Raw genomic sequence first — 21311 nt, 5'->3', positions numbered from 1 at the left:
TAGAGGCTAACTGAGATTTCGAAGGAAGAGACGACAACGATTAACCGGAGATTCGAACTTGAATGTATTTCGATCGGAACATACAAAAGTTATATTCACCTTCGTCCATGGTGGAAGGCGGTTCGCTGGCAGTCCCGGTGATGATCGGAGCAATCATGTTGTAATCGTCCTCGAGATTAATGAACGGTGCGGTGTTCCAGCGAGGTGGCACGTTAGAGACCGATCTCTGGGTGGCCACCGGCCTTGTCACCGAAACTGGCGACGAAAATAAGGAGAGGTTCGTCGGGGAGATAACCCCTGACATCGAACTGATGGTAGGATACGTGAATATTTGCTGTCGACAGAAAGAAGAAACACGTTGAAGTAACATTGTTATTTCTTCGCGAAAATAAACTCACCTGTCCAGGTTGAGAATGAAAGTGAGCAAAGGTGTATTCCCGGCTGGTGTGTGGCGCGGTGACGAGGATCCTCGCAGGGCTCTTTCTTCCAGCTGGATCGACGGAGCTCTGGCAACCGGAACTGACCAGTCCGACCGCTGCCGCAGCAGCCATTTGCTCCTGATTGGATGCCAGTTCGGCTGGGTCCGTGGGCGAGGTGGACGAAGTGGGGGGCGAGTTCGAGTTCGTAGCCGTCAGCTCGCCCGTCGACCTTATAATGGCGACAGGCCTCGCCATCGGGGCCGGAGGTGGTGGCGGAAGCATCGAGCTCGGATAATACTGTGAGAACTTTTGTATGCCAGTGCGGGGTCCGGCTAGCTGCGCCTGGAAATACCACACACCCACCGATCAACGTCGTCGACCCGCGCGTGATCCATTCACCCCGTTTTCTGTGACTTCGCACTCCCGGTCTACCGAACTAAGAACTTTGCCTTTTTTTGTATCTTATTCGTCCTTTCGTTCTAACCGATCTCTTGAATTTTTATCTACCGATTCGTTCATTTAGTCATTTACCGTTTAGGGGTTTTGAATCGCGTTGAAACCCGCGTTTGCGAGATTCGTGGATTTTAAGATAGATCATATCGTGACTTTCGTCGATTTACCTAAAACGCATGTAGCTATTTCTTTGGATTCGTAACAAAATCGAGAAATTCGTGCCAATAATGGTGCATCGCAAACGTGGGGTCGGATATTCCATTCGAAATTGCATTCCAAATTTCCACCAAACGATATCCCCATGTTTCTCCAATTAACCATTACAATTTTTATCCACTCCGCCGATAAATCTAACAACAAATTGAATTCGAAAAATCCAGGGCGATTGGAACACGGATGACGTTCACGCAGGTCGGAGAATAACCGTCCCGTTGTCCGTTTCGTCCTCTCGAAGGTAACGAACGGTGTTCCCTGGCTCGAGTCCACGACAACGGACAACGTGGCGGGTTGAAAAAGGATCCGGAAGCTACCTGGGGCAGTTGTTGAGTATTCTCGGCCTCTTGGCAGACGAACGTCACGAAATCCGACAGGGTGTCGTGACCGTTCTCGGGATACTTGACCACCCCCGTGGAGGCAGGGTGCTCCGGTTGGTAGTAGGCAAGCCCGGACATACTTTGACCGGAACCACCGGCCAATCCTTCGTGCGGAGAGTGCAATCCTGAAACACAATTCACCACTGTCATGGTCCGACTGCGTGGCCAAGGCCACGGTGAAACCACCCCCTAAATTCGACTCGAGTTCCTTTCCTCGAATCGACTCCGTTTCTGCATCCCCTTCCACTTTTCATTCCTTCATTCTCGACCGAACGAATTACTCTCTTCCTGTTCCGTTAATAAGATCTTCCGACGAAATTTGCGTTTTACTTTCTCTTTACTTTCACCTCTGCTTCTTCTTCGTTTTGCTTGCTTCTCTCTATTTCGTACATAGCTTTCGCGTTATTGTTATCGCCGTTTAGAGAAAGAACTTTAATAGAAGCGAAAGACGTTGAATAATTTGGGCGATTAGGTAAAGCTGGCCTCTGGGCAATCACGTTGTTCACTCTGGTTTGGTAATGGTAATTGTTAATGCGGAGAATGTTAGTAAAGTTGGAGCCCGCCACGCGAGAGCTTAGCAGAAGAGGGAGCAAACAGAGGTAACGATTGCTGCTGCGAGTCTGTTAGGGGGTGGTTTTAGTGGTACTTCCGAGGGTAGGGGGTCGACCAACTATAACGATCGTGTTAAATATATATATATATACACACACACACACAATATATGTATATATATACATACATATATATACATATACATATATATACGTATATACATATATATATATATATATATATATATATATGCACACATATATAAGGCACTCCAAGCGTGAGGCTGGCTGGCTGAAATGTACATGTATTTATATACCAGTGTACGTGTGCTCGCGCGCGTACACGTTCCTCTTACAAATTCTTTGGTTTTATTTTTCATATATACATACATCTTTCTACAATTCTATGATAAATTTTGATTGTCGCCGAGCACGCGCGCACACGTATATCATCAACACGGTTATATACATGTATGTATATAGAGAATATATAGGTATATGTAGAGAATATATATAGATATATAGTGCAACAACAAACATCAAACAGCAAGATAACAACGATTAAACAACACATCAAAAAAACATCAAGGTAACAACAACATCAACATCAATACAATGATATACATATATATGCGATGATATATATGCATGTATGTATGTATATATATATATATGTATATGGTAAACAACAACACCAACATCGCAACAACAATATAGAATACGACATAGAGAGAGATAGAGAGAGAGACAGAGAGAGATAAGTAGAGCAATAAACAAGTCAAGTCTCAATCAAGATTCGAAATTAATTGAACCAATCAATCAAGTCAATTAATTAAGTCAATTAATCAATCAATGAATTAATTAATCCATCCAGCATACGACATACCCAGAGCATTAGCCGTGTGACAGTGAGTGAGAAATAGAGATAATATAATGGTGTGCACGGTTCAACGTGAGTACAGTCTCGAGAACTTTACAAAATTGTTAAAAATCTTCTTAAATTCCATTTTTCCAGAATGTCCGGATGTTCTTACGTTTTGTCGTTATATCCCTCTCTGGTTCGTATTGTCTTATCATCGTATCACGTATTATCATCGAGGGAAAGATTTGCATATTTTCCATCGCGAGCTTTTATTCCGGACTCGAGGCTGTACCCTTAAAAGTAGTAATACGTGAACAGGTGGGTGTAACAGGGTGGGCAGACAGACAGACAGACACAGACGAACATACAAACAGACAGACAGTCAGACAGCGACAGCTAGCTTACCAGGTAGACCGGTACTACGCAGTTAGCGAGAAATGCCGTCCGTCTGTCTGTCTGTCTGTCCGTTTCCAAGCCCCGGATCTCATAATCATTCTGGTTCCAGTCGATGTTTCTCGACCGATTTTTTAGACGACTACGTTGGAATTACGCTTCGAAATACACGGGGACAGGGACTGGATCGGCTAAATATTGATCCTCGCTTTTTTATCTCCTTTTTTTTTGTTCTTTTCACTCTGGTTTGATTGATCGGTAACAGACAGGTCAGTCAGACGGACAGGCAAACGGGGGCGTTAGAAAAATATACATATATAGATATTATACACATATGTTACTATACATACACAGGTGAACAGGAATATCGTAGAGTGTACTTATTTCCATATAGAGGCATATAAAAACACCAGTTTGGTTAGAGAATTATCGATTTGGTTAGTTTCGTGGGGGATGCATTGTGGGGATTGCGTTTTAGTCGTCGGTGCGATACAGCGCGAAAGCGATACAATTTTCTTCCTAGATGAAACTAACGTTATGATATCGTCGAATCGTAGAAACATCATTAGAAATTATCTGTCAAAGTATGAACGATTCCATGTGGTTTTATTATTTTATATTTTATTACTCCATGTTTTATTCGAATGAGGAAGTAAACCGTTAGCCGAGATATAAATGTAACTTAATTTATTTCTGCAATTTTCAGAACTTAAATGGCTCGATAGTTTCTAAAAGAGATTCTATCGAGAGTGCGCAAAGGATGGGAAAAGTTTAATTGTAAAGAGAATATATTACGATCTTTGGAGTGGCAGTAGAATGGGTTCGTGTTAAGTCAGACACGAGTACTTCTACACTTGTCTGGCATCGATCGTACGTATCCCTGTACGTAACATCAACGTTTCTTTTCTATTTGGAATTTATCTAGACCCTTCGAAGTAGAAAATCGTTCGCCTTTAAATCGTTTTCGACCATGGCTGTACCATATGGCTGAAAGCGCAAGCTTCGTCGATCGTCCAAACGACGCGACGCGTAAAAATAATCGAAATGAACAACTGAAATCGAAAAATCTATCTCTCACGCGGCCATCGAAACTACAACAGACATTCAGCTGATTCAATTTCTTTGATACTTCCCCTTTTTCCATTCTTCTTTGAACAATGACGGTGTTGCAGCGAACGGCCAGAAATTGAATCATTAAACTAAACAGGCAGCCCTTCCACCTCGACGTCCAAAACGAAAGAGAACCGAACGAGTAAACAAAAGGAACGAAAGAAAGAAAAAAGGAAAAAACGGTCAGCACGCCTACCAACGACAGCATTGCGCGAACAATCGTGCACACAGCTGCAGGCGGCTATATAGAATGGCGCAACAATTATTACGAATACACATACATATATACATCCATTTTAATCGTAATAGTTATCAGCATGGCTGGTGATTATCATCAAAAAAAATACACATACATACGTATCTATCTATAATAATTGTCGCACGCATATATGTATCTGTATATATAGTGACGAATAAAAGTATGTATTGGCACTAGATTCTCTTGGGAAATTGTATAGGTACGTACAGAGGATTTTGTAGGAAAATCTGATTTGTACCGATACTTTTGTTCATTACTGTATACATAGGTATATTTAAACAGTTATGTGAAATGCAACACCGAATGCTAACACACATATGTATATAACAATTCTCATAATGGGCTAACATAGAACATTCTTGCTTTTTCGGTTCCTCGTGACGCAGCGGTTTACCATATCGCAATCAGACGTCAGGTGGATTTCTCGGGGATCTCCCTGTGGTGGACAAACACGACCCTCGAATTAGTCCACTTTCTTCATTTTCCGCCCTTTCTCTTCCCTCTCTCTCTCCCGTCCCTCTCCATCCCTCTGTCGCTCGGTCGTTCGAGGGTGGAAAGGGATCGTTTCAATCCTTTTGCTCGACAATGCTTTGCAATCTTCTTTTACTATTTTGTTTTTAAATAATCGTAGAGTACTATTCTTTCTCGACGGCGAGTTCTTTGAGAGAGGAAAGCTTTTTTCTATTTCTAACGACAAAGTCCAGAGTATTTTCACGACATCTACGATTTCTAGCTAACGTCCGGACCCGGTTGAAACTTCGCTGATCGCAAAGTGGAGAGGTGCTAGTGTTTCATCATGGTTTAACAAGTCATGCAGTCGAAAGACTAGTTTCTCAGTCATAACCGGCATTCTTTAGTTTTTTACGTTAGCTTTCGCAATTAAAAAAATCCAAGTCGTCGATCTTTACAACGTAGATCATTCTAATTCTCCGAAATGTTTATCGAAAGATCGAAAGGTCGTTCATAAGTTTTAAAAGTTGGATATTCGAAAGTTTCGCGCAGATTAACACACGTAAAACTTTCGATGTGAAGAAAAAAGGATCGTATTATAATTCCTTTCTAATCGTCAGTTTCATACGTGTCTTTCGTTACAACGAAACCTATCAATTGAAAAATTAAATGTTCGTGCATCTTGGAGAAGGAAAAATGGGATAGAAAGAGTACGCGAGAAAGAATACAGGGAAAGCGAGTAATGGAAACGACCAATAAATCGTACAGGGCTCGCGCACTGTACAGAACAAAGCTCGTGGACACTTGAACGGCAATCGATTGTTCGACGTAATACCGCGGTGTTCTATGCAGGGAATGCAGTAAAAAAACTCGCTCGTATCGCGCGTGAAACAAGCATTTTCCATGTGGACGGTCATCAAACCAACCAATAACCAACGATGGAGTCAGCACGGTGCAACAACTACCATAACAACAGCGTCGAGAACTAGGGAACTCGTAAAACAACAACAAGAAAGGAAACTTCAAAGAAAAAAGAGGAAAACATGAAGAAATAGAAGAAAAAGATGGAACAAACGAAACAAGAACGTGCCGTTTTAGCGTATTCTCGATGGAAGAGATACATATATATATATTTTGCGAGCTTTTAAAATCTATCAGGTGTTCAAATTTGATTATATTGCCATATAGAGGGATACAAGGAGTTTGAAACCACGTTCAGGACTATGAAATGTTAATTTGGAGGTGTTTCTTCCTCTGTAGCATAATGTTCGAAGAATTGTTTATAGTATACAATTTGGAAAGCACGTCCTTGAAACACACAATTTGCTAATTTTTCACAGAATTAGATACCAACAAAGTTTCATATATTAATTGGCAAATAACTTTTACACTCGGAGATTCACTATGTTTCTACATTAAGATGTTTACAACTGTAAGTGCGGCTACATCGATTATGATGTCTCGACGGCTCATAATGTCGCTGATTGTTTTAATATATAGCCTCGCTGTATTTTCTTCCATCCAATATACGCTGCGTTCGATCAACGAAAGGAACGGTGCTTAATTTCGATATTCGAATTTTCATTCGTTTTCTTTTCTAATCAGAGGATAATGTATCATTTGTAAATCGAGCAGAAGGATAATAAATTGTTGAAAAGAGGTAGCATGGCCCGTTAGAAGCTGAAAAAAATTAAACACTGCACTTAGCTCGATTGGGCAATAGTTCTATTGAATTAAGGCGAACATAACGTATAAAAGAGGTGGTCTGAGGCAGAGAAGAACCGAACATCGTGGAGGAGATCGATAGCGAAGGCATTCGAGAGGTTTGCTCGACGACGGTGCATGCCGCGAGGAACGATTACTTCCTGCGTTTTTCTCTCCGTTTTCTCCTCGTCTTCGACGTGTCTCCCTTTATCTTTCCATTTCTTCTTTTTAGCTTTCTTTTCGCGTAATTTCCCTCTTCGTCCCTTTCTTTTCCGAAATCTACGATACTGCAGGATGTTAAATTTTACCACCACGCTCACACTTTTCTTCGTTGTTAGTATCTCAGAAATCTGTATAATCTTTTTCTAGAGACAACTATTTTCGAGAGAATTCATCGTTTCTAATTCCATGTAATGTCGCGAGATTTGCAAGTTACGTAATTGTACGCCTATGTTTTTAGAAATGTTCTAATCAAAAATCGCCAATCGATAATTATTTCTCTTTTTACTCAGAAGTGAACGAACTTTGACGTTATAGGTGGTTAAAATCGTCGCAGTCCTCCAAACAGAACTCGAGGCGTTCCAACCGATCTTCAATTTGCAATAACTCGCCGACGAGGGTTCAGAGGAAGTGTGTGCCGGGCAAATTTGTCTCCTGCCGCATCGAAGACACCCTCGAAATCCAGCGTGTGTACGTATGTGTCCGTGTGCAGCCGATGGTCGACGAGAAAGTAGATGTGTGTGTGTGTGTGTGTGTATGCGCGCGCGCGTGTGTGTAATGCTTGCAGAGACACCAATATACACTGAGAAATATATATATAAAGATATACATATATAGTGGTGCTATGGAGGGTTGGTTCGGGGGTGGGAACGTGATTGTGCAATTTCGAGCTGCGTCGACGATTCGCGCCCTACCCTCGCGCCGAACGAATGCATATTCGGCCGGAAACTTTGTGAAGGAAGCTCGCCGATTTCGATGCCACCGGGATTCAGGAGCTCTTCAGTTGGATTGCTCGTTGATAACGTTAAGAATTTAGTCGTAGCAAAATCTTTTAGAACCTACGACGCGAGATATCGAATATCGGTGACTCGAAAATTCAATATTCGATATTCGAAGATTTCGGAATTTTAAATAGGAAGTTCGAAGGATTAACAGGACGAGGTATTGAACGTTCGAAGAATCGGTAACGCGAGATTTCCAACATTTAACGATTGAAACAATTCACCGGTGCTACGTAGATTTTGCATAATGTTCGAGAGAAACTCCAATTGGAATTAACTGGCGCTTTAAACTCTTGAAATTCGTACGCGATTTTCTTCGATTCGAAGAAATCTCTTCCGAGACATCTCCGATCCGCGATACGTTTATCGAGTCTCTAAACTGTGAGCTCTTCTTTCCGACGAAACTCTTGGAATTTTCGCGCGAGGATCGATCGCAATTTACGAAGGACGCGGATCGTCGGGCGGGAGTTCGACGATACGTAATGTACAAAAGAGAAACAGAAGGATAGACGATAACAGAGCATCTACGGGGCTTAAGTGATGGTGTGAGTGCGTGAGTAGGTCTCGTAAAACGTTCCAACGTATTTACGAGTGTCTCTGTGTACGAATGTGTGTATATGTCTATATATGTGTGTACGCGTGTCCGATCGTGTACGTACAATATTCGTGATAAAGATAGAGAAATCAAAGAGAGAGAAAGGAAAAGAAGAGACACGACAGTAGAGTGTAAAAAGAAACAACCACTGGAAAGGAGAAATGACAAACGTGACAGCAATATAGAAAAATATTCGAGCGTATATATACGACATCGTGATGCATGTGCGTACATATACGCGTACACGGACACGCGGCATCGAGAGAACCGGAAGTTCCTTCGGTGGATGCGTGTGTGGCGGGTAACGAGCCACTGACACTTGCCCATATCGTTTGTTCGTCACGTGTGCTCCTGGAAACGCCAGTGAGGGAGCGACCGTGTGCGTTTACTTGCGTGCGTGACCGTCCAATAGGACGATCGAATGCGAACGTGAATCGTGACTGAATTCGTTCGGGGACATTTAAATTTGGCACTGTTCTAGGTTATTTCATTTGTCTCTTTCTTTCAGTAAAAAGAATTTTCCGAAGATTTCATCCGATATCGGAACAGAAGATTATCAAATATGTGAGAATCCGTATTTGTGCTTGAATATAGAAATTAAGCAATCCAAAAAGTTTCAGGTCTAAAAATAAAAAATGTAAAAAGTTGAAGATTTAAAAATAGTGAAACTTAAAAGTTTGGAAGTTGGTAATTTTGAGACGTTCCTCTACTTTCTTCGTATCTGCTACGATTTTTCAGTCAGATACCTTTTAGGATTCTAAACTATGCTTACTCGAAACAGTCCACGCACGCAAACTTGACACACGTTCGCGCCAATAGCTAGTCCCACGCACACGACGTTTGTCCACCGTGTGTCACGTATACACGTACATATGTACGCTATATAATTTATACGTAACAAATATATATACATATATATAGATATAAATAGATATATAAGTGTATATATATATGTAGAACAGTCAATAACCAGTCACAAAGTACCTTTTAGTCGAGTTTAGCGAGCTTCTCTCTACGCTCGGGCTCAGACTGAAACAGAGATCATCACGCGTCATTTTCACGCGAACATTAAGGGCTTGCACGCGGCTTGCAAGGCTGTTTGCAGCTGCACGCCGCCATCGATCACGGATCCCATGGATCGTTCGAAAAATTCCGCTCGCTACCCTTCCGGATCTCCTTCTCTCGATCCCCTTTTAATCATTTTCTCGCCTCTTTCTCATCTTCAATTTCCTTTCGAACGTTTACTTTCCAATAAAATCGGGGACATTAACTTTTAAAATCTAATTTATTAGCATACCTTTCACGCGTTCGGAATCGGATCTTTCGAACGTAACGTTATGTCGAAACGAAACGACGGAACGACGAGAAACATTTAAACTTCAAGGATTTTCGCGTTGTCCAAGGACCAACGTTCGTTTCTTGGACGTTCTCGCGGTTCGTTCGACTGGCCGAAAAGTCGCGTCGAGCCCCACTAACCTAGTTTCAAGCATCTTGCTCCTAATTTAAAAGTATCGTCAGCGTTCGAACCGGACAATAGAACTCATCAATTGTTATTTTATCGTTAGCACGTTGGCTGCCACGCGAATTTCATATATCTTGCTCCGAAAGGAGAAATCACTTGCATTTTAATCATACGCATAAATCTAGCAATTTGGATTACCGGTGTTCACCGTAGCCGTCAATGCGTTAAACAAATACCAAACTTCGTTGAAATAATCTGTCTTATGGATGAACGCTCGAATCATTACAACATATCTTAAATTCCCAAGAGACTTTTTAAAGAATCGACTTAAAAACTTAATTTACGTTTCAAATTCTTCCACTATACATCGAAACAGAGCAGATGCGTTCAAAAGACGATTGTATCGTAAATGTTGCTCCGCCAGTCATAAAGAAGAAACGAAAAAACGTCGTGCAATCTCGAGTCACAATTACCCTACTTTGCACGAGATTATTCTATCAGTTTCCGTATCGCATCACAGTTGCTCGATTATGTTCGAAGTAGGTTAGCGAGGCCGTCGCAATGCTCGAGGATCGTTTTACTCGGTTTCGATTCTCCGTGTCCTGTGGGGATCGAGATCCAGCAATCCTTGGTGATCGATTTACTTACATGATGCCTGGCTGAGCTCAGTTTGGGTCTATCGCACACTGGACATTCGAGGCGCCAAATCGCCGACGTTGCACTGGAACCCGGCGTACGGTGCAACGAGGATGCACATTATTGCACATTAAAAACGCATAACCACCCCCAACCACGCCAGAGAGAACACTTCTACCGGGGTGGTGGAGTGTATAGAGTACAGAAAGTCGCGCGAAAAATCGACCATACTTGTTAAATATTATACGACAGGCTAATCGAAATAAATCATATGCCATTCAATGGCTTACGAGGCTAATCGAGGATAAAGAATTAACTCGACACTCGAAATGCCAATTTTTTTCATACAATAATTTCTTTCCTTTATCTTTATTTGTTTAATGTTAAAAAGTAATTTTGATCTACAGATCTCAGAATAACTTAAGGAATATTTCCAAAAAACACGAAAAATTCGAAATACATCGTCGTTATACCGTAGCGCCGAGCTCCTTAACCGATGTACAACGCCGACCGCGATCGTTTTAACGACGACCGATGTTGGAAGCAGCGAAAAATGGCAATGGAACCAATGGAATCATTTGTACCATCCTTCTGACGCTCCGCTTCCGAAGGCGTTCGCCCGGTTCTCAAAGGACGCGTGGAACCGTCGCGTTCTCTCGTACGTTGCTCGCCGATTACGTTAGGATCGTTTTTATTAGTGAACTCGTCAGGCAAAACAAGCGGACAGTACTGAAGCGCGTGAGACACAGGAACAAGACGATCTTGTATTTTAAGATCTTGTACTCTCTGTCGTGCGGCAACTTCCGGGAGTAATGAACAAAAAAACAGAGAGCGAAAAATTTGGGAATGTCAGATGTTAGGGGTGAAACGGGTTTTAAGGGTTGAATGCTCGAGAAGTCGCAATCATCGTCGGACAGTCTCTGTGTTCTTTGTGTCTTTAGCCGTACTTCCGGTCTAGCGAGTATGCATTCCAGTATGCAGAGTACTTACAGTGAACTCCCCATAATCAAATGCTACGTTAAAAGAAAACTCGCTTCCAAGGTATTTTTATTTCATTTTTTTCTTTTATTTTTTTTTTTTTTTTCAAGGGATCGTTAGGAATATTTTTTCGAGAACGAAGAGCAAATCTTGACACATGGACGCCATATCTTGGACTAATATTCGGGATTGAAAGGAAGTGACAGAGACTCGTACACGGACGATTAGTCCTTTAGAAACTGTTTTCGAAATATAGTCAGATTTGTACAATTTTTTCGTATATCTTTGTTATGGAAAAAGATCTTTTACGTGATGCAGCATAAAAATGGATAATTCGAGAACAGTTCATACGAGACACGTGTCTCTAGAGAGATCCTTCTCATCACTTTTCCATCATGTAAATACCAAAGATGAAGTCCACGCGTTAAGATACCACAAATTACCGCTCGCTGTTTATGGAGGACCTCGCGATCCTTGTAATACTACGTTATCAAGTTATCAAGCTGCAGATACGGAGAACAAAAGATAGTAAAAATTTTCCGAGAGAATTTCCTTTTCTCATTCTTTGCTCATCCGGGTCTTTCCTATCATATTTAATTCAAAACTCGTTTAGTCAATCTGTCTTGTCATTAGAAAATATTTTGACTGAGAAATTTTCAGACGAAACATCAAAGTGGTAAAGAAAGGATCATGATCTCGAGAGATCCTCCATTTGAAGTACCGTGGCAGCCACTTGGACAGCCTCTGGCAGCCATTTTTACGATTGGAAAGATGATCACGGCCTTAGGTACGAGAAATCTCGATAAATGTGCTCTTTTTATCGGCACATACCCGTCTGCGAGTGCGGAGAATCCATTCCACGGTGACCATCCTCGGGCCTGAGCACCGGCGAGAATGTCGGCGCACTCGATACGGAAACCGTAGGGGGCTTTTCAGTCTTGTCATTCCTTATGAGCTGATGCACCGGTGGTGGGCCTACGAAACAGAAAAGTAAAGTTAAAAACACTGCTGCAAAATTACACAACGATTAGCGGTTACGTATGAAATAATTAGAAGTTAAAAGAGAGGAGAGTGGAGTTCAGAGGAAAATATGCTTCGCCCACTCCTCCGCGGTTTCTACTTCGTATTCTTCCACGTCTGCTCGTACAAACGAGCTGACAAAGGAGGTAAAAGTATCTCTCTTTCACAGAGATATTTCCCTCTTTGAATATTCAACCGAAAATTCTACCGCAACTTAAGTCAAATTGCGTGCTACAAGATTCTTATTAATTATCATTTTAACGAGAGAATTACTCTACGCTAATCTCACACACTACGTTACTATACTATATCTATACTAAAATCAAATAAAAATTCCTGACAACTAAAACAATCCTAAATTCGTCGATTGACTTATGCAACAAAGAAGTTCCTTTTATTTTTCAAAAATCCCTCCACCCTGCTTTTCATCCTAAAGCTACGATTCCATCTTCCCGTGCATCGTCCTTGAAGATAAAGACATCCCCAGTCAAGAACAATTCGATCCTTTAGATAGCAAACGAAACAAAGAAAAACAATAAGAACAAGAATACACGGTCTTCTTGTTAACGGATTTGCATGCACGTTCGAATGGAGGGCGGTCGTTTCGCGGCAATAAAATTAGCTTCGTTCACCGGGGCACCACGATATTTACGCCAGTCGTTAATTTAACGACAATACAGTCAATCAAGTGTCCCGCGGCCGCTATAAAGGCAACGTATGTATGATAAAAAGGGAGCAACCGGGGGAAACGGGGTTGGCCCTGGTCCAGCTATGCTTATTGCTGGAATTTTTCCTGCACCCCCGACCTTTCTAGCCCAACTCCCAACGTCCTCACCCTCTCTCATACACGTTCGACCTCGTGTCTATATGTGTGCGCGCGTGTGTATGTGTATATATATGTGTGTGTGCATGTATTTTGCTTGAGAAAGTGGTCATTTTATTCCGTCCGTAAATTCCGTCTATCCGCCGCCGTTGCAACCCTCCCAGCGCAAAGAGTCGAAACTTTCCGCGTGCTTCTCGCTGGAAAGTCTTAACGTTCGACCCGAACCCCTTCCACGTATTCGTCTTCTTGCCTTCTGACTCGTACGTTCGTATTTCTTGCTTCGTCCGACTCGAATGTTTGTATTTCTTAAGCTTTCGGATACGATGGCCTAGGAGGGGTAGCAGCGCCAGCGATGGTATTTGAGGGTGGGTCGAGGGTTCTAGGTTTGGGACAGGAGTGGATTGAAGCTATTTGGGACTAAAGTTTTATGCCGGAATTTTTGGGGGATGGAAGGGTTGTACAAAGATGAAGTTACAAGTTTTGCTCTTCGCTAGGGAAATATAGTACACCGAAGCACATATATCGTGTTATTATATTATTGTTCCGAACTTTCTACTTTAATTCTCCCGCAATCTTCACTACGATCCTTAGTATCCGGTAAATAAATTCTATCAAGAAGGACAATTATACGGATAGCACAAACAGTAGAACACGAGGCGATATCTTCTGCTAATGTCAAACACAAAGATAGCAATGGAATCTCTAAAAAAGATAAGATTTTTCAAAGAAACGTAACTTTTATCAGCTTCAAATTAGCGCGAGAAACACTTTACTCCCGCGAATTCCTATTATTCCAACCCCTTCTATCTTTACGAATCTTTTTTGCCTACGAAAGGCTTCAGCCGGAAGTTATTCTTCTTTTTCATCTCCATCCAGTGACTTCCGTTTCGTGGCGTGTGTGCATAGAGGCAGAGGGCTGGTGGTTATCGTTTGATCGATGAAAGAGTTAAGAGGTGAGGGGCGAGGATGGGAGAATGAGAGAGAAAGAGAGTAGAAGAGCGGCGCGATAAAGCCGGGGCGGAGAATAGAAAGAAAATAGAAAACGGAAAGAGAGAAATATATAGGGAAAATGATCTATAGAACGCTGAGCAAAGTAGATCCCGATAACAAAGGACCGTGTGATAAGCCGACGGGATGAGACTGAATCCGCGGAACAGAGAAAAAAAAGAAAGGATCTTTCGATCCATGACCGCTGGGAATTTGTTATTACTCGAATAGCCCTACTCGGTGAATTAGATTCAATTTTGGTGACCACTGTGAAATGGTACGTTTTATGTATGCATTATCACTAACGACACCAAGTCATTTATATTTCAGAGAAATTGAACGCCTATCGTGTACGAAGGTAATAAAATCAAAGGAATGACGAAATACGAGCTTAATCAGTTTGGCTTCCGAGGTGTCTTGGATCTTTCTAAATAGAGAGATTTATAGTACGTACATACTCTTTTCATGTCCTACGATATTTTATACTGTCCTGTACAAAATCGCGGAGGAAATTTATATCTCATAACTTGCACAGGTTTATGCTAAGGAGAATTTTAATACAACGCAAAAAGAAAAATCAAAATATGAGAGGGAGAAGGAAATATCTTTGTTAATTAACTTACAACTTTAAAGGTCGAGCTTTGGTAATTGTTGGTAAAAGGAAAACATAGCTAAAATAGTAGCGAGAGAAGTGGAAAATGTTTTGAAAAACGTTGCCATCGGCCATAGTCTGACGCACTTTTGCGAAGGTATTCGAGATGCACGCTGCTGTAAAACGCGATTCCGCATAGTTGCTCGGTGTCCTCGAACGGTTTAATTTTAGTGGACGCGTAGAAAAACGATAAAAATACCGTGAAATTCTGCCGTTTCGCAAACAGCGGCTGGTAAACAAGGTCCGTGTGTAGGTGCACACGAGGGGAAGAGGCGCACGCTGCGATGCATCGTTCCGTGACGCATCGTTTCGCGACCGATTGCTTCGCGATGCAACCTACTGAAAGGCATCGGCAAGATTGCAGCCGGCTTCGATTACTATCCGCCGAACCGTGCCGCCTCGATACGTAAGGCGTCAATCGGCCACACTTTGAATTACGAGGCATCAATTTCTACTACTTCGTATCACAACGCGTCGGTGTAAAATGTTTCAAAATACAACAGATTGATTTATAGCGTTTCCAATAGGAATATGTTGATTTAGCATACTTAGGACTGTACCGTAATGACTCGGAAAAGTTCTTGAATGAACGCGCTACGATTTACGGAACGCCGAATTCCAGGGATTCCGATTCGTGGCGTTTCAAATTACCAAATTTCTAATTCACGGTGCTCCGAATCACGCTTCCGATTCGTGGTGCCATCGAATTACAACGCGTTTCATTCGTGCCGCTTCAAGTCACAAAGTCCCCAATTACCAGTCCTCCGCAACGTAATGCTCCCAATTGATATAATCCACCAAACCACAACCTCTAAATTCGAAACGCTTTCAATCACGATATCCTAATTCTGTCTGTTTGAAATCCCAGTTTATCCAATTCCTCTCTCTCTCTCTCTCTCTCTCTCTTTATCTCTTCCTCCTTTATTAACCCATTAATTCCCAATCAATCACACCTTCGACTCTCTCCTCTTTTCTGTTCAAACTCCGATCTCTCTCCTTAATCTGCAATTCATCACACGAAATACCCACATATGACGTTAAGATTATAAGTTAGTGGTGGAACCAGGTGACAGTGTGCATCCACTAAAAATAAGGACGAACGTAGAGGTTTTGAAACTCACTGAAGCTAGCCGCTGGCTGAGCATGATCCGCGGCCGTGGCTGCGGACGGAGGGGTGTAGCTGCTGCAGTAGTACGGCGGGTGCTCTATTTTGATCGCGTTTATTTGAGGCTGCATGTCGCTGAGGTCATGCAGTATGGACGCTGAAACCAGACACACATTAGCGGTTACGGATCCTAGCGCGTTTCGTACGTCATCCGCTTCTTCTCGTCGTTCTCTTGCTAAAGTCGTAATCTTCGTCTTGGTCGTGGTCTTTGTCGCGTTCGTCTTCTTGCGGTCTCGATTCTCGAGAAAATCGCACTTCCGCGCGTTTTCCTTCGAGAACTTTCCCCCTTCTTTTCTTATATTTTGTAAAAATTGTTTATGCAGAAGGCAATACTTTTTTCTTTCTTTTTTGATTTAAGCGATTCCGTTTGGTGTAGAGAAATTTGAACACTAACTTTTTTCTCTTTTGAATATTAGTCATTGACCTAATATGTACGTACTAATTCTTTCACCGTTGTTTTAAATGACGCTAGAATAGCTATGCTGCGCTATTTGAAAAAAAGTTGTTTCATCTGAACATTTGGATAAAATTATGTATCTATCTATTGGTTAATATGCACTGACCACATGATAGATTTTAAAACAGGAAATACATAATGATTCATGTATCGTCGTAACGATTATGAATCTTAACGATTTGCAGTTTTCAGCGGCCTTCACTGTGAAAGAATTAATACCTTTCTCGAGCATGTTATCTAGTAAAGTAGTAAGATTCAGTCGTATGAAAACGGACATGCCAAGATACAAGAAACGCATCGCTTAGAAATGTGTACAGATCCGTGTTAGATTTCTAGGATATCGAATGATGGAAGAAAATAATAAGCAAAGAAAATAAACCTCTATCATCGTATGATCGCACGAACTCGCTCCACGTCGACGATTTATCCAGTGTACCTTACCGAAAACAATCCCGTTTAATCCTTACCAAGACCCGACGACCAATCAAACGTTCCCATCGACGATTAATACCTCCAATTATCTGTCGATTCCTCCCTAAATCGTGTTGTCGAGAAGTCGAAAGGGCACAAGTCCGAGAGAGAACTATCGTCTCGTTGTTCGCGTAAACACAATCGTGTTCCAAGGAGGGACGAAGAGGGAGGCAGGGAGAGAGAGAGAGAGAGAGAGAGGGACGATGGTGGCGGTGGGATCGGTTAATTAATCGTGGTGCCGGCCATTAGAATACGCTCCAGTTACACGTTGCGCTGAATCAGCGCCGCCGTAAAATAATAGGATTCCAGTTTGTCGCAGTTGGCGACGCGTAAATATAGGGATCTCCCCGTTGCTCGACGGTCAACGACCAATTAGGTTGAGCTACTGCCGTGGAATTTGCATCTTGTGTAAGCGACCTGCTCGTAAACCTGCGACCGATTTCGCGACCGGTGTCCACCGGCTCCTCGCATGCAATATCTTCTGTGTTCTTCGGTAATTCACGCCACGCGATGAATTTCCATCTGGATATAGGCCCCGGTCTACTGGTTTTCTAGTTTGAATAGCGGAAACAGCGGGCAAGATACCATAGACATAGTTGCTTTCATGCTAACTATGAAGCTGGAATTATGGAACTCTATTGATACTGGTAATTATTTAGGAGGAAATGGAATCTCGGGATTCTAGAGGATAATGTGGTTGTCTGATTTCTCTTCTTTTTCCTTTCTCAGCATCGAATCTTATATACATATATTGCACTTCGTATTTTATTTATTTTATGAGACTGTTATGCACGGGTGTAATCGTAAGGTTTTACATTATCAGAGAAAGTTTCAACAGCCTGTGGTTTAATTTCTCCGATAAAGATAATTCGCGCGTATGTGGCAATTAGACGTTGAGGCGATTTTAAAAGAAGCAAATCACCATCGTGTCCATATTCCGCTACCTCTTCATATATGTAGCCGCGATTCGAATCATCGGAACTTCGCCACTAAAACTCACCCCTTCCCCTAGGTGTGTTTCTATTATGTTCCATCTTGCACGTCGTCGACCGTCACCACCGACAGGATATTCTTCTCTATTTCACATCAGCCGAGGTAGGCTCCCACCCCCCGCGGAAATTGCGCCCCTTTTTATCCACCGTACGTGCTGCGCCTCTCACATCGGAGAGAGAGAAGAAAAATGCCTGGGAAATACTGCCCCCCTGCGGGCCTACCATTTTTTCCCGCTCGATTCGTGTACACGTACACCTGCATACATGTTTCTATGTGTGTACGTGTGTGTGCAAGTGCATTGTTGACAAAAAACCGGTGACGTATCCGAGGGTTGGAAAAAATTCGTCGAAAATCGCGCACGGCGTCGGGACACTGATTCACGGTTTTTCCTTTTTTTCCCTCCGCCGTTGATTCCGGCCTTTTTCGAACGAGAGCTAGGACCGGACCAGTTGGCGAACTTTGAAAAAAATTCCTCCGCTAGGCTGGCGGCGTCAGGGGTGAGTATTGTCGGACGGTTAACTCTCCCGTGGCCTGTGTCCTCGGCTGACGCGATATTGAGATTGATGGGGAAACGATGATCGAAGGGGTAGGTTTATAGAAAGAGGGACGAAGCTGCTTGGAGTCTTTGGGATCGCGTTAGCAAGAAACGTGGTCTATAAAGGTGCGGGAATGGGAAAAGTGGCGTGTCTTTTGTCGAGAGCTGAAGAACCTTTCCGAGGATTTGTAGCTGAAGTTTCGCAAAGAACTAAATCTTGGTTCTTTTAAATTGGAAAATGTTTCTATTTCTTTGCGACTTATCCCCTGTGTATCTATAAAATAATACGACGAGAAGAGTTTTGTCATAGTGTGGAATAAAACGTACGATTTAAAGAACCTAATTGCTTCTTTTTCTATCTTCGTAACTCATCCTTAAAGCGTTAAACTATTTAAACTACCCTCTGGATGTTATGAGATTAAATGCACGATCTGGAGAATCTAAGAGTACATAATTCTCTTTAAACAACCCTAAACTTCTAGCTCTTCTTCGTCGAACCTAATCCAACTGAAATTAGGATCAATTGGGCTAAAACAAACGTGTTTTATCCATGATGTTTCTTCGTCAGAATCCAAGAAACATTAGAAAAAAGGCGTTCGATCGAGTTGCAAAGATCGGTAGAAGGGAGTTGGCTCATCCGGCGAGAGAGGATGGCAGAGGTAGAGGCGAGAGAAAGAGAGGCTGCGAGGCTCTCTCAGCAGCCTCTGAGGCCGTGAGCATTGTTCCCCGTCTATTAATACACCGGGTTGCATACTAATCTCCTGCCACGGTGACGCGAGGAGCGGTGTGGGGAAGGGAAGAGAGAGAGAGAGAGAGGGAGAGAGAGAGTGGCAAAAGGAGGAGGAGGGTGGAAGAGTGCAGATGCATACGTCGAGGCGTTTCGAGACTCGCGCCGCTTCTCAATATGCGCTCCCCTGCCCTATTATTCCATTTAGTGGCGGTGCATGCGTGTCACGCTGCTCCCTTCGGCGAGGATCCGATGAAAATGGATTCGAATGATCCACCGGTCGATTTGATCGTTTCAATCATGAACTGATGACTTCCCCTTGTCTTTTAGGGTAAATCCTCGATATTGCATCGAATCGGAAAGCAAGAATTTTGATAGAGTGTAATGATCGGAGAGTGTTTGAAGAAGTTTGAAGGAATGTAAAAGATACAAGCAACTTTAAGACTGTTTCAGCTAGCTCTTTGGAGAGTTTGGAATTTCACGTTGAATTTCAACTTTTATCGTATGGAATTTGACGAATTTTTGCGACGGTCCAGGCATCGAGAGAAATTTGGCTGTGCGGTTATCGGTGACTAATAGAGAAGCAGTCGGGAGACTGGCAGCACAGTGGCTTCTGTATATGTTCGTGACGGAAATTGGCAGACAATGTCGGGCAATAACACTCGGTTTCGTCTGTTCTATCGATGGGACGCGCTCGGAGGACCGTTGACAACCTTGACCTACCAAATTACGACCTATTTGTCTATCTCACTTTTCGCTATTCTTTGCAAAAGAACACGAAACTAGCTTCAACATCCTCCGCTGAGTGAATAGTACGATTCTTACGAGAAAGACAAAGGATTAGATTCTATATTTAATTTTACAAATTCTCTGAACTGAGGGTGGTATCGAACTGCCTAACAAGTGGCGTTCGCAACGAATACAATCCCTTCCTGATCGAGTTACACTAACAGAGCACTGTGAACGTTCACCACGATGCACATGCAACACGTGCCAATCGTTCATCAGGTCCTTGATAGCGAAAGAGGAGTGAAGTGGTCTCAGGTATGCCGAAAGGATAACCGTCGAGTGGAATCGCGTTCCACGGCTAAGAATAACGTTTCTAACGTTAATAAATCAGCATCGATAGAACGACCAACAACGTGCTCGATCACGAAAATCAGCTTCGTGAATATTGGACGTTATCGTGGAGCGAGTTCCTTCCTACTTCATCATCGAAAGGATGCTTTCAAAAGGTTTCCTAGATATCGACTCGTTGATTACCTTTCGAAAGCATCCATAAGATTGTTTTAAGCTAAATAGAACTTTCTTTTAAACGTTCTTATCGTCTTTTTCCTTTCTTTCATATTAAACAGATTGGAGACTTTCGATATCCCAGAGATCAGCGAATAGAGAGTCCATGCAAAAGATGATGAAGAGAGGATCGTACGTCGTACCTTTTGAAAGCATCCAGAGCTCCTTGGAGCTGAAGACACCTGTCGCTAGGATCGTGTCATTGCAGACAACACCGTTATATAGTTCGTGGTAGCCTGCACCTGGGAACAGAACCCAGCCGACCATAAGACGTTACTCGTTCGTGCAATTTTGACCAACTGACGACACATGAGAACTCGCGAAATACCAAGTGAAAAAGGTTGTTGGCATAGGATTGTAGGAATATTTATTCGTTTACCTTTTCGCCGCCTCTCTTCCTCCTTGCTCGCGTTGCAGATGCCATTTAGGACCTCTGTAACAATCGAAGAGGATTTGCAAGTTAGTTTTATTAATTATCAAATCTTCTCGAGATCCCGCAGATTTCTATGGGTACTTTATTATGCAGTTCTTAATGTGCATTCGTGTTCTTTGTTCGGCTTTAAAGAGATTCTTAACGAAAAATTGTTCAAATTGTCATGTTTGCCTTCATTTCGTCAAGTCAACTATCAAAATCTACCTTCGAATTTTACGATCTCTATCTCCCTTCCGTCTGCGAAAACATCCACATTTTTATCTTATCCTCCTCCTTTTTCTTTCTTCTT

General features: G+C 42.4%; 3 protein-coding genes across 11 annotated transcripts in view; all 3 read right to left on the bottom strand.

Moving 5' to 3' along the window:
* Lapsyn (Leucine-rich repeat activity-regulated protein at synapses) overlaps positions 1–5722 on the bottom strand; it is a 97967-nt gene extending 92245 nt beyond the window's left edge. The window contains exon 1 of the mRNA XM_069132714.1: positions 5719–5722. The gene's annotated coding sequence lies outside the window, so the exon portion shown is untranslated. The remainder of the gene's footprint in view (positions 1–5718) is intronic.
* Positions 1–21311, bottom strand: part of LOC138190152 (short-chain dehydrogenase/reductase family 16C member 6) — a 150585-nt gene that overhangs the window by 46428 nt on the left and 82846 nt on the right. The gene's annotated exons all lie outside the window — the stretch shown is intronic.
* Positions 1–21311, bottom strand: part of NfI (Nuclear factor I) — a 65269-nt gene that overhangs the window by 3120 nt on the left and 40838 nt on the right. For 3 of the 9 annotated variants that reach the window (XM_069132680.1, XM_069132685.1, XM_069132686.1), the window contains 7 exons: positions 20969–21022; positions 20733–20831; positions 16070–16210; positions 12298–12441; positions 1403–1590; positions 399–761; positions 100–334 (listed from right to left, as the gene is read on the bottom strand). In XM_069132680.1, the coding sequence (XP_068988781.1) occupies positions 100–334; positions 399–761; positions 1403–1590; positions 12298–12441; positions 16070–16210; positions 20733–20831; positions 20969–21022 (1224 nt within the window). The remainder of the gene's footprint in view (positions 1–99; positions 335–398; positions 762–1402; positions 1591–12297; positions 12442–16069; positions 16211–20732; positions 20832–20968; positions 21023–21311) is intronic. The other 6 variants (XM_069132682.1, XM_069132684.1, XM_069132681.1 and 3 more) reach the window with 6 other exon arrangements.

This window comes from Bombus flavifrons, chromosome 3, assembly GCF_040668555.2.
Source record: "Bombus flavifrons isolate JBK064 chromosome 3, iyBomFlav1_principal, whole genome shotgun sequence".
Taxonomy (NCBI): domain Eukaryota; kingdom Metazoa; phylum Arthropoda; class Insecta; order Hymenoptera; family Apidae; genus Bombus; species Bombus flavifrons.
This window is presented reverse-complemented; position numbering and strand designations above follow the sequence as displayed.